The sequence below is a fragment of the Sus scrofa genome, chromosome 12, assembly GCF_000003025.6.
Source record: "Sus scrofa isolate TJ Tabasco breed Duroc chromosome 12, Sscrofa11.1, whole genome shotgun sequence".
NCBI lineage: Eukaryota > Metazoa > Chordata > Mammalia > Artiodactyla > Suidae > Sus > Sus scrofa.
In genome coordinates, this window is record NC_010454.4 from 53,242,482 (window position 1) to 53,254,880 (window position 12,399).

Genomic DNA, 12,399 nt, shown 5'->3' on the forward strand with positions numbered 1-12,399 from the left:
CCTCAGGTTACCAGAGGGCACCCGAAGGTTGGGGCAGAGGGATGTGACCTCACGGTCACAAAAAGGGCTTTTCCAGGACTGTCTTGTTCAGGACGGGGGATTCTATCTAGGCTCGTCCAGCGTTTCTCCCCAAATCAGATCAGACTCCGGGACAGCAAGCCTTAGAGGGAAAAAGAAAGTCCCAAAAGGGCATGAGGACATTAACTATGGGGTCTGCAAATCTGAAGGTGGTGGGATGGATGGGCGATAATGAGAATGGATTCAAGAGCTGAGAGAGAGCTCAGCTGATGAAGAGGGAATAAGATTAAGTGCTCCTCTGGGTCAGGTCATGAAGGGCTCCCCACATCACAGGGTTTAAGCTGAGTTCACTGCTCCCATCTCTGCTCTAGGGAGACTGGGTTTGGCTGAAGAAATTCCCGGGGGATCAGCACATAGCTATCCGCCCAGCCACCAAGATGGCCTTCTCCAAGGTGAGAGCGGGCTGTGGGTGGCCGTCGTCTCCTCCGTCCTTGCCTCCTCTTTGCAGCTGAGAGCAGAGGTCGGGCCCATCGTGGGGGAGACCAGAGCTCGCAGGGAAGGGTCCCCTCTCCTCTAAAGCAGGTTTCCCATCAGCCCCTCTTATAACACTAGTTCTTTCCTTTGAGGGGATCATAATTCGCAATTGTCGTGTATGCTTGCTTATTTCTCATCTGCCTGCCTCCCTGGACTGTAAGCTGAGTGAGGGCTTCCCCCTGCTCCCTCCATTGTATTTCCAGCACCCAGCACAGTGTCGAGAACATTAGAGACACCCAGTGAGTGTTTGTTGAGTGAATGATAGAAAATAAATGGGTTTCTGGTTCTGTCAAGCTACTTGCACAGAATGGTCTAGTTGATGCCTACTGAGTGTGGTGGAGACTTGGCAGGGAGGCTATAAACTGGCTTATACTGGTCCTTCCAAACTTAGTGCCTCCCTTATGCCTGACACCCCACTGCCTTGGCTCGGCCTCCTTCCCTGATGCCTCCACAGAAGCTCTTGGTCACGGTGGCAGAATGACTTAAGCGGACTACCAGTGCGGGTTAACAGACTCCATCACCACTAGTAGCTGGCATTCAGGATGAAAAGAAACGCTTTACTGGACCAAAGAAAAGCTAGGAAGTGCACCAGTCACCTGCTGGTTGCTGTTTTCCCAGACTGTGAGGGCCTCTGTCCTGCCCAGTGGGTGTGGCCTCCTTGATGGTTCCCCTGGGGCCACAGCTTGACTGCTCAGTCCTTCTTCCCTAACTTGGGGAGTGTGGGGATCTCAGACGTGTCTGACACAATGACGTAACCCAGCAAGGCAACCCTGGGCTGAGTCATGGGCACAAGCCACTTCTGGTGATCGGTTTTTTGGCTGTGCTTTCGGCATGTGGAAATTCCTGGGCCAGGGATCGAACGCACGCCACAGCAGTCATCTGGACCACTGCAGTGACAGTGCGAGATCCCTAACCAACTGAAGGCCACGCGAGAACTCCCATTTCTGGTGATTTTTTTTTTCATTTTTTAAAATGTTTTATTAGTGTAGTTGATTTACAAGGTTGTGATAATTTCTGCTGTACAACAAAGTGATTCAGTCAAACATATGTACACCAGCCATTCCTTTCAGAAATTTTTCCCACATGGATGATCACAGACTATTGGGTAGAGTTCCCTGTGCTATATAGCAGGTCTCCATTGGCTGATAACCATATACCTCAGCGTGCACACGCCAACCCCAAACCACCAGTTCATCCCTCCCCTTCCAACCCTTTGGTAACCATAAGTTTTTCAAAGTCTGTGAGTCAGTTTCTGTTCTGCAAATATGTTCATTTGTATCATTTTTTATAGTCCACTTATAAATGATATCATATGTTTGTCTTTCACTGTTTGACAAACTTCACTTAGTATGATAATTTCTAGGTCCAACCATGTTGCTGCAAATGTCATTATTTCATTCCTTTTTATGGCTGAGGAATATTCCATTGTATATACGTACCACCTCCTCTTTATGCATTCCTCTGTTGCTTTCATGTCTTGGCCATTGTAAATAGTGCTGCAGTGAACATGGGGGCGCATGTGTCTTTTTGAATTATGGTTTTCTTCAGATAGATGCCCAGGAGTGGGATTGCTGGACCATACGGTAGTTCTAGTTTTAGTTTTTTGAGATGTCTGGTGATTTTTGAAAGCAGTGCAGTGTCTCCCTGGTTCTCCCCCAAGAGGCTGTTACATCAGAGGGGTGGGGGTACCAGGAGCTTCTCCTTCATTGTGCGTTTTCCCTTAAGACCCAGGAAGTTCAGAGTCTTGTGGTTAATAACTAAGAACCTGATTGGGTCCTGATGAACAGCACAGGACTGTCTTTTCATTCATAACTTGGACGTAAACCACATCCAGTGTCTGAACGGTGGCCTTGGACATGTTGGCTTTTCCAGAGAGGGAAGTGACCTGTAGGAGGAAGCCCCCCCATGTGCCCCACAGCCCTTTCCAGCCGAAACCAGACCCGAATGGCAGCCTCCTCCCCACACTGCTCCCGGGAGGGAAAACGCCTATGAACTTTACCTGCCTTAGATCCGGGAGCTCCGGCACGAGAACGTGGCCCTCTACCTGGGGCTCTTCCTGGCGGGAAGCACAGGCGGTGCGGCGGCCCCCGGGGAAGGCATGCTGGCCGTGGTCTCAGAGCACTGTGCCCGCGGCTCCCTCCAAGACCTCCTCGCCCAGAGAGACATAAAGCTGGACTGGATGTTCAAGTCCTCTCTGCTGCTGGACCTCATCAAGGTGTGCGTGCGGGGGAGGGGCCCGGGTGGGAGGCAGGGGGAGGAGCCGGCAGGGGAACCTCGTGGGCTGAGGCTGCCCCTTCCGCCGCCCTTCCAGGGAATAAGGTATCTGCACCATCGAGGCATGCCCCACGGGCGGCTGAAATCACGGAACTGCGTGGTGGACGGGAGGTTCGTGCTTAAAATCACCGACCACGGTCACGGGCGACTGCTGGAAGCACAGAGGGTGTTACCGGAGCCTCCCAGCGCCGAGGGTAGGATTCCCCGGCCGCCTCCTGTGCCAACGAGCATCCTCGAGTGCCCATTATATCAAGGGCCTCCCCTTTCGTCCTTCCCTCGCACTCTCTCCATCCCACAGCCACTGGACACGACTCCTGCCGCGGAAACGTTCTCGTGATCTCCCAAACGAGGAGGGTGGGCTCTGTGGCCGGGTGGGGGGACTTGTTAGGGGGTGAAGCTTGTGCCTGAGGGGCGGAGCTCCTGCTCCTGCAGCCTGGTCACCTCCGAGTGGGGCTTTGCCTGAGGGCGGGGCTTGTGCCCAAGGGTCTGAGTCTTCTCCGGGCTCTGCTTTTCCTAAAGGTCCGGGCCATTTGTGAGGGTCCTGCTTCCGAGACCTGCTTTGGGTTTCTGGTAGTTTCTCCGGGGGGGGGGAAATAACTAGGGGAAGCAGGGCCGGACTCAGGCTGGGGGGTTGGGCGGGTGCGAGCCTGGGCTTTCTGGGGGGGGGTGTCTGTCCCCGTCGACCCAAGGGCCCTCCGCGTGTCCACGCCTCCTTGGGGCTTTCTGGTAAGGCTGGGAGTTTGGTCTCAGCGCCCCCATGGCCCTCCGCGTGTCCATGCCCCCTTCCCCGACCCAGACCAGCTATGGACAGCCCCAGAGCTGCTTCGGGACCCTGCCCTGGAGCGGCGGGGAACACTAGCCGGTGACGTGTTCAGCCTGAGCATCATCATGCAGGAGGTGGTGTGCCGCAGCCCCCCCTACGCCATGCTGGAGCTGCCGCCTGAGGGTAAGGCTGCCCCTTGCCTGCTGGTTGGGTTAGAAAGACATCCTGCTGTTAGGCGGGGCCCAGCCATCCCCAGCCTCCCTCCGTGCCGGCCTCCCTTAAAGCTGGGCTCTGACGGGTCTAGGCGGTGGAGAAGGAAGCATCAGGATGGCAGGGGTGGCTTTTCAGTGCCCGTCCTCAATGGTTTCCTCTGTCCTAGACCCAACCTGCTCTCCCAGTGGTCAAAGCGGGCTCCTCTCTAGTTCTTAGGAACCCCAGGGAGGCAGCAGGAGGAGGGGCAGGGAGAAAGGGAGCTGTCGGATCTATTTCAAGTTCATATTGCTTATCCGTAGGACTCAGCAAGCCACTTGTCACGCTAACCTGCACTTTTTCTAACCTGCAATAAATGGCAGTCTCTTTGCCTGTCACCGCTTACCACCCCCATGGGGTTCCCCCCTCCCCCGCCACTAGGGTTCAGGGTCCTCTTGTTGCTCGCAGCAGCCACCTCCCACACTAACTTCCCCACCTGCTGAGCTCTTGTTTAAAGGACCCCCTGCCAGTCCCCTCATCTTGACCTTCAGCAACCAGGGCAGAGTCAGAGGTGGCTTCTGTTCTGGCACACCCCTTCGCTTGGTCCTTTCACGCCTCCAGAAGTGGTGAAGAGGGTGCAGAGCCCCCCGCCGCTGTGCCGGCCCTCGGTGTCCATGGACCAGGCGCCCATAGAGTGCATCCAGCTGATGAAAAAGTGCTGGGCAGAGCAGCCGGAACTTCGGCCCTCCATGGATCGCACCTTCGACCTGGTCAGGGGCTGGGATCGGGCAAGGGCTGGGCGGGCCACTTGCCCAAAAAGCCAGCACCCTGGGGTGGGGATGGGGGCTGCAGCAAGGCAGGCTGCCAGATTCTCTGACCTTCCAGGCTGCTTCCTAAGGGGTGGCCTGAGCACCAAAGGTTTGGTGGGGGCAGGGTTAGCATGGGGGCATGGAGACCTCTGGAATGAGAGATGGAGCTCCGGGTGGGAGAAATATTTAATCCAATTTAAATCATACGTTTGGCCTAGTGTGGCAGACGAACCCCCAACCTGGGGGTCCACAGACTGGGCTGGTTCCAGGGCCTTGTCACTTACTAACAGAGCAGCTCACCTCGAGGAACCCCCAAATCCCACATGCCTCCTAATAGCATGGGAAACACAGCGCCCAGCACAGGGTGCGGGGGCCTGCTGAGCATGAGATGGAAGGGGTGGAGGCAGGGGATCAGGCATAGCAGAGCCCCCTGAGGAGGGCAGGGCGGCCCGGGTCCTCAGCAGCCCCGCCAGCTTCCTCCCCCTCCTAGTTTAAGAGCATCAACAAGGGCCGGAAGATGAACATTATCGACTCGATGCTGCGGATGCTGGAGCAGTACTCCAGCAACCTGGAGGACCTGATCGGGGAGCGCACAGAGGAGCTGGAGCTGGAAAAGCAGAAGACAGACCGGCTGCTCACACAGATGCTGCCTCCGTGGGTGCCGATGCGGGGAGGGGAGGCGGCCAGCCAGACCGGGTGGGGTGACCTCCGGGGAACCTCACCCCCTGCCATCCCCAGGTCTGTGGCAGAGGCTCTGAAGATGGGGACCCCTGTGGAGCCTGAGTATTTCGAGGAGGTGACACTGTACTTCAGTGACATTGTGGGTTTCACCACCATCTCAGCCATGAGTGAGCCCATCGAAGTCGTGGACCTACTCAACGACCTCTACACGCTTTTCGATGCCATCATCGGCTCCCATGATGTCTACAAGGTGGGGCGTGTAGGGAGCAAGCCCTTCCTCAGCGTCCCCCGTCACCAGCCGCCAGCCCTCTTGGCCCAGGCCCCTGGCACAGTCCTCTTTCCCAGGCCTCCTGGCCCTCATCTCTTCTGCCAGCCCCCATCTCTGTCGCCAGGCTGGAAGGTGCCCCAGGATCTCTGCTCAGAGCCCAGTTTAGGCCTCCTGACAGGGGACAGTGGCCTGGGTGGGGCGCTCAGGACTGACGGCTCTCCCCAGGTGGAGACGATTGGGGACGCCTACATGGTGGCCTCAGGGCTGCCCCAGCGCAACGGGCAGCGGCACGCGGCGGAGATCGCCAACATGGCCCTGGACATCCTCAGCGCCGTGGGCTCCTTCCGCATGCGCCACATGCCCGAGGTGCCCGTGCGCATCCGCATCGGCCTGCACTCGGGTAACTCCTCGCCCTGGCGGCCTCTCCGGCTCCTCTCCCTGGGCAGGGCCGGGCTCCCGGTTTCCCGGATGGGAGGCAAACCCAGGGACTGGCTGGGGGACTTGTCTGGAAGCCCCCTTTCCGCACCAGGCACTCCGTGGTAGCTGGGAGGGTATACGCTTGAGAGGGTCTCTTTGGGGAGCGGGTGGAGATTACGGGGTGCTAAAGCCCCCTGAGCCCTAGGTGCCACCCAGCCAGCCGCCAGCAGGCCAGCTTCAGCCCGGGCTCAGCCCGCCGGCCAACCCCGCGCGTCTTCGCAGGCCCGTGCGTGGCGGGCGTGGTGGGCCTCACCATGCCGCGGTACTGCCTGTTCGGGGACACGGTCAACACGGCCTCGCGCATGGAGTCCACAGGGCTGCGTGAGTGCGATGGGGCCGGAGGGTGGGAGAGGGCCGGGAGGGGCGGCCCCGGCTCACCGGGGCCCCTGCCGTCGCAGCTTACCGCATCCACGTGAACATGAGCACCGTGCGGATCCTCTGCGCCCTAGACCAGGGCTTCCAGACGGAGGTGCGGGGCCGCACCGAGCTGAAGGTGAGGCGGGGCTGGAAGCCACAGCTCGCTGCGCCCCACCGCGGGTCTTTCTGTCCGGGTCCACGTAGACCTCGAGATCCGCCCCCACCATCACGCCCGCCCCTCAGGTCCTCCCCCGTGTCTCCCCAGGGCAAGGGCGCCGAGGACACGTACTGGCTGGTGGGCAGACGCGGCTTCAACAAGCCCATCCCCAAACCGCCTGACCTGCAACCGGGGTGAGGCTCCCGCAACCTCAGACCGAGCCTGAGGTGGTCCGTCCATCCCCTCTCCCCGCCTCCGCCCTGCACTTGACCCTCCAAAGCCAGAGGACCCGGCCTTGCCCTCCTACCGCCCGTTCTCCCTCTGTGAGGCCGCTGTCCCTCCCCACAGGGCCAGCAACCACGGCATCAGCCTGCAGGAGATTCCCCCCGAGCGGCGCCAGAAGCTGGAGAAGGCGAGGCCCGGCCAGTTTTCCGGGAAATGAGACCTGGCCTGGGACAGGTACTGGCCCCCTGGGCTGCCACCCTCAGCTGCTCATCCGCCTGCAGACCCCGGAGGCGCCACACATTCTTGCTGGGGACCGGGCGCCTCTTCCCCAGCCTGAGGCTCTCGCCCTGCCTGCAGAACTTCCCATTCAAGCCAGGCGGCCGGTCCCCTCTGATTTAGTGAACTGGGGCTGGTTCCCAAACCCGAGGATTTCCCTGGGAGCGCAGCACCAGCTGCAAGGATTCTGGTTCTGTAGGTCTGGGGTGGTCCAGGAATTGAGACCTGGGAAAGCCTTTAAACATGACCTGCAACGTTTCCTCTGACCTGCTCTGCCTACTGCATTAAGCAGCACCCCCTGCAGGCCCTGCAGGCTGTGCACTGCACGAGCGACAACTCTAGGGAGCTGCTCTCACGAGAGGTGGCGAGGGATTGCTGCCGCTGGAGTTCTGTTGCAGCAGAAACCTGCCCTCTGCCCGCCTTCAAGAAACTCTGATCCATGTTTCCTCCATACACCGTGAGGCCCTATGACCCTTTCCCACGCTTTCACTCCTCTTTCCCTTAGGATTATTCCAGAAGGTCCTTTTCCGGAAAGTTGCTGCTGTAGATGACCAAAAGTCTGGCTAGTACCAGTGGCTTCTGTCCAGCTGCCTCAAAGGATACTGGACCTTTGCAAGAGCTGCTCGCAAGCCGGCTGTGAGACCTTGGGAAAGTCTCGTGCGCTCTCTGGGCTGGGCTTCCCCTCCGTGGTGGAAGATGCTTTCCACACAGCCCCAGCCCTGACAGCTGGGCACCAGCGTGGTTGGCCTTGGGATCTGGGGTGCTGAGCGTGTGGCCTCCAGCCCCAGTGACCCTGAGGTCCATCAGGAGATGCTGGGCAGGGGGTTCTCCACTTTCCAGCGCCTCCTGCTCCACCAAAGCAGGGGTGGTCCCGTGGCCTGAGGATTCCAGGGCTTCTGTTTGGCCTCAAGCGTCCTTTCGTTCCACATCCCGCACCAGTCAGAAACTGGTTCCTTCTCCTGTGGCATAACCACGTCACTTGCCCAAGTGCAAAGAAAAGCTTGCTTCAAAGCTTTGGGGAGAGGAATGGAAATAAACTGCACCAAACCACTCCTGAGCACAGTGCCGAGGAATCGCAGTATTCTCTGTTCAACTGGGGCTGCTGAGCGGGCAAGTCAACAGAAAATCCTCCCTGATTAGGTCTTTGCAATGAGTGTCCACCCCTCTCAATCTGCTGTGTCCCCAGGTGAGGTTTCTCTGGTGGAACTCTGATGGTCCAGAGCCCCGGCCTTGGCATGTTCAACTCTGGGCGTCCATCGCCATTGCTGCAGACCTGACAGCAGTTAGCAGCAGCTGCAGCCACCCAGGCTGCCACTCGAGGTAGTAAGCCTCCCGTCCCTGGAGGGGTGCAAGCAGAACCGGAGACATCTTTGAGCACAGATAGAATAATCCAAGGGAATTCCTCAGTGGAAGAATGAACTTAATCCTTACCACGCAATGTGGCTGGTGGGTCATCACCTAGGAGCTTGTTAGAAATGCAGGATCTGAGGCACAGACGTATTGAATCAGAATCCAAATTTTAACAAGTTCCTTCAGAGCCTATATGCACACTAAAGTTTCTGTGTTATGGAACTAAATGGTCCTAGAATCCCTAAAATCCCAGAATTGCTAAGATTTCATAAAAACCAGGCTAGAAACTAGCCTCGAGACTTGTTTCATTGGGCTGATGGAGTAGTTTTGTTTTGGTTTTGAGCCAGCATTTAAAAATCAAGAGATACCGCACTTTGAAAATGTCTACCAAATTTCCCTCTTCTCTGAAATCAAAAGCCCCTCAGAGGGGCAACTGCTGACTTCCTGCTGGAGCTAAAGAACAACTGTCCCTTTGTCCCTTCTCTTCAGGGCTTCCCTCCTGCATTCTCACACGAAGATTTTCTGAGCACCCCTTATGTACCTGTCCGCAGGCATCAGAGCGCAGGACTCCGGAGGAGCTGATGTTAGGGTGACAGGCGCTCCTGGAGGTTGATTTGTCTGACTCATGGAATCTGCAAGCTTAGTGGGCTTCCCCTCCTTCCTGAAGGTAGAGAAAGAACGAGAAAGAAATCTAAGACCCAGCACTTGTCGGTCCTGCTTCCTTGAGGTGGTGCAGCTATAGTGGGGAATATGGTGCAATTTTAAAAACACTTTTTTTTTTTTTTTGCTATTTCTTGGGCCGCTCCCGCGGCATGTGGAGGTTCCCAGGCTAGGGGTCGAATCTGAGCTGTAGCTACCGGCCTACGCCAGAGCCACAGCAACATGGGATCCGAGCCGCGTCTTCAACCTACACCACAGCTCACGGAAACGCTGGATCCTTTAACCCACTGAGCAAGGCCAGGGATTAAACCCGCAACCTCATGGTACCTAGTCGGATTCGTTAACCACTGCGCCACGATGGGAACTCCTTTAAAAACACTTTTAACCCATTCGAAGGTGATAAAGAATTTTTTAAAAAGGAGTTCCCGTTGTGGCTCAATGGTTAATGAACCGACTCGCATCCATGAAGACGTGGGTTCCATCCCTGGCCTCCCTCAGTGGGTCAGGGATCCGGCATTGCTGTGGCTGTGGTGTAGGCCGGCAGCTGCAGCTCCTATTCGGCCCCTAGCCTGGGAACTTCCATATGCCGCAGGTACAGCCCCCCCCCAAAAAAAAAGACAAAAAAAGAAAATAATTTTAAAAAGAATCCCTGATGTACACATTCACACAATATTTTTTACGTTATGTACATTCTAAGCATCTCTCTTCAGATTTTCTCTGTCCTCAGGTGGCGGGTTGAGGGCAGGCTCTGCGGTGCTGGCCCTGGTCCTGACGTGTGGCTGTAACTCCTGCCCCCTGCGTCTTCCCTCCCTCCCAGCCCTGAGGGGCCTAAGCTAGTTGCCGGCCTGTGATTCAAGCCTCCGGAGAGGGCTGACCTGGGGTTAGCTGCAGGTGGATTAGTGCGGGCGAGCTGGGACAGGCCCCGCCAGAGCGAGAGGAGGAAGGGGGTCCCTTCCCACCCCCATCTCAGCCTCGTTCCTGGGCCTGGGGCTCTAAGGAGCCCATGTGACGTGACTGGGCGAGGAGCTGGTAAAGGAGAGTCCTGTTTCTTTCCCTTCTTCCCCCCCCGCCCCCCCCCCCCCCAAGCCCGGAGAACTCAGGACCACCCTCCCCGGAGCTGACACAGCAGGTGGGGGAAGAGGAGCGAAATGATTAAGCCTCAGCCTCCTCTCTGCCCCACGGCCTCTCCCGGCCTTTCTCCTTCACTCGTGTGGGACTGTTTTCCCAGTCACTCTCCCAGAGCCGCGCTGCTGGCTGACACGGGTCCCCTCCACCTCGTTTCTGGGACCCGGGCAGCTCGAGGCCCAGAGAGCACGGCCTGGCCGTTAGGGCCCCCCTCGGATGTGTTCACACAGCCTCCACCAGGCTGGCCTGTGCCTGGAGCTGCATTCAGGGCTGTCCTTGCCTTTAGGTGGCTCTGGGGTGGGGGACCAGTGACGGCCCAAGCAGGGACCTCCCGCAGCTGCTGCTGCTTCCACCATGGCCTGGGGCTCTCAGGCACCTTCTGTCTGCGCTGCTCCTTGGGGCCTGTCCCCCACCCCCTGCGGTGGTTGTAGGGCTCTGTTCACCGGCATCTTCTGGACACCGTGTGTCGTGGACACGGTGCACCTGGCGTTGGGTCCTGGGAGGGTGGGGCTGGAATAAACGCGTGCTTTCTTCTATTTCTTCGCATGCAGTCCTTTAGGCCTGGGTGGTCTGAATACCGTCATCCCTGGAACGTTCGATCCTAGCATTGCCAGGGAGGGCTTCAGAGAGGGGTGAGCCCTAGAGATGACCTAGGTAGGGGGAGGTGAACTGGGCTCAACAGCCCCCCAGGAACCTCTGTGTTCAGGTGGTCTGCTCTGAGGGAACCAAGCAGGGAAGCCACAGGCCTTTCAGGCTTCTAGAAAAGACCAGGGTGTCTGGAAATGGTGTGGCCTCATGGCTCAGTCGTAGGCAGGAAGGAAGCAGAGCAGAGCTTGTCTACAGCCAGGACCCAGGAGCCATGGACGCTAGAATCCAGGATTGAAGAAGAGGCCCCCCCACCCCACCCCTGGGGAAGCCGGGTCTGGACTGGTCTCCGGACAAGACCTCACCAACAATCCATACTCAACCCCTGGCCCTTAGGAGCCTGCCGCTGGGGCATTAGAACAGGACAGACAACTCCAAAGCCACCGATGAGTCACCAGCCCATTGGTCATCCATTTTCTTTGAGCCCAGCGCTCCCTGCCCAGGCTGTTTCAGATGTGGTGACTCGCAGTGGACGTGTATTGCTCTCCCTTCCTGCGGTCCACCTGCCCGGCCGTGGGCAGCCCTCCCTGTCCCATTCTCAGTCCCTGTGGAACTGGGCGGGGGGGGGCTGGCCCCAGACTTCCCTGTCCAGTCCTGGCTGGGATTGCTTCAAGGACAGGCCGGGGACCTGGGCCGGGTTAAGACATTGCTAGAAGCCGAAGCAAGAAGTTGGATGTTTTCTCTGGGTTGCGGAGAAGATGGGACACTGAGTGGTCTTGTCACCACAAAGACAAGGAGCAGAACTGACAGGCGGGTAGAGTCTACTTTGTTTGAGCCTCTGCCTCTCACTGGACCCAACCCAAGCCTGTGCTTCGAGTGCCACAGTCTAGCAAGTTGGTTTCCTTGCTTGAGCCAGATGGCGTTGGGTTTTCTGTTCTTTGCTGTCAAAAAACGTCCTGACAGACACTTCTCAAAGTGATTATGGAAGGGGGGGGTTAAACTGGCTTAATAGGAAAGGAAAGGTGAAAAACGCTGGCTTGGGAGGGAGGGGGCACTGAGGGATGAATAACTGAGAAAAGAGAGTGAAAATGAGATGCTCTGACTCCACCGAGAGTCAGCCTTTCCCGGCAGGATGATTGTTCCCGAAACTTCCACTTGCCTGGAACCTAACCGGGGCAGAGGTTAGGCACCCAGGTGAGAAAATGCCCCCAGCCGGACAGGCTTGTCTGGACTCCAGTGCTGACTCAGTGCTTCGAAGCTGGAGGGATCCTTCCCGTCCTGCCCCAAAGGACACCACGCAGCAGCCCGTGCATCAGCCCAGGCAGCAAGGTCCAGTCTCCAGGTTCAGCGCAGCTTCCCCCCCCCCAATCCCCACCGCCGCCCCGGTCCTGTGGAAGTTCCTGGACCAGGGATCAAAGCCACACCCCAGCAGTGACCTGAGCCACTGCAGTGACAACACCAGATCCTTAACCCGCTGAGCCACAAGGCAAATTCCCCCGTCAACATCTTTATGAGTTAGTGACTAGACCTTGGCCGGAGGTTAGGGCGAGACAGATGGTTCTCCCTGCTCCCGGAGGGGAAGGGAGCAGAGAAACTGGGGGGAAGGACAGCTGTGATGTTTGGGAAACCCAGGGGGACAGGTTAGGGCAGG

The 12,399-nt window shown here is 57.8% G+C and overlaps 1 protein-coding gene across 3 annotated transcripts in view; it reads left to right on the top strand.

Moving 5' to 3' along the window:
- GUCY2D (guanylate cyclase 2D, retinal) overlaps positions 1-8,085 on the top strand; it is a 49,997-nt gene extending 41,912 nt beyond the window's left edge. For all 3 annotated transcript variants that reach the window (XM_021067848.1, XM_021067847.1, XM_021067849.1), the window contains 13 exons: positions 390-470; positions 2,561-2,767; positions 2,864-3,020; positions 3,623-3,772; positions 4,400-4,548; positions 5,078-5,241; positions 5,326-5,518; positions 5,762-5,936; positions 6,236-6,334; positions 6,412-6,506; positions 6,636-6,721; positions 6,876-6,986; positions 7,534-8,085. In XM_021067848.1, coding sequence (XP_020923507.1) covers positions 390-470; positions 2,561-2,767; positions 2,864-3,020; positions 3,623-3,772; positions 4,400-4,548; positions 5,078-5,241; positions 5,326-5,518; positions 5,762-5,936; positions 6,236-6,334; positions 6,412-6,506; positions 6,636-6,721; positions 6,876-6,969 — 1,650 coding nt within the window. In that variant the 3' untranslated portion in view covers positions 6,970-6,986; positions 7,534-8,085. The remainder of the gene's footprint in view (positions 1-389; positions 471-2,560; positions 2,768-2,863; positions 3,021-3,622; positions 3,773-4,399; positions 4,549-5,077; positions 5,242-5,325; positions 5,519-5,761; positions 5,937-6,235; positions 6,335-6,411; positions 6,507-6,635; positions 6,722-6,875; positions 6,987-7,533) is intronic.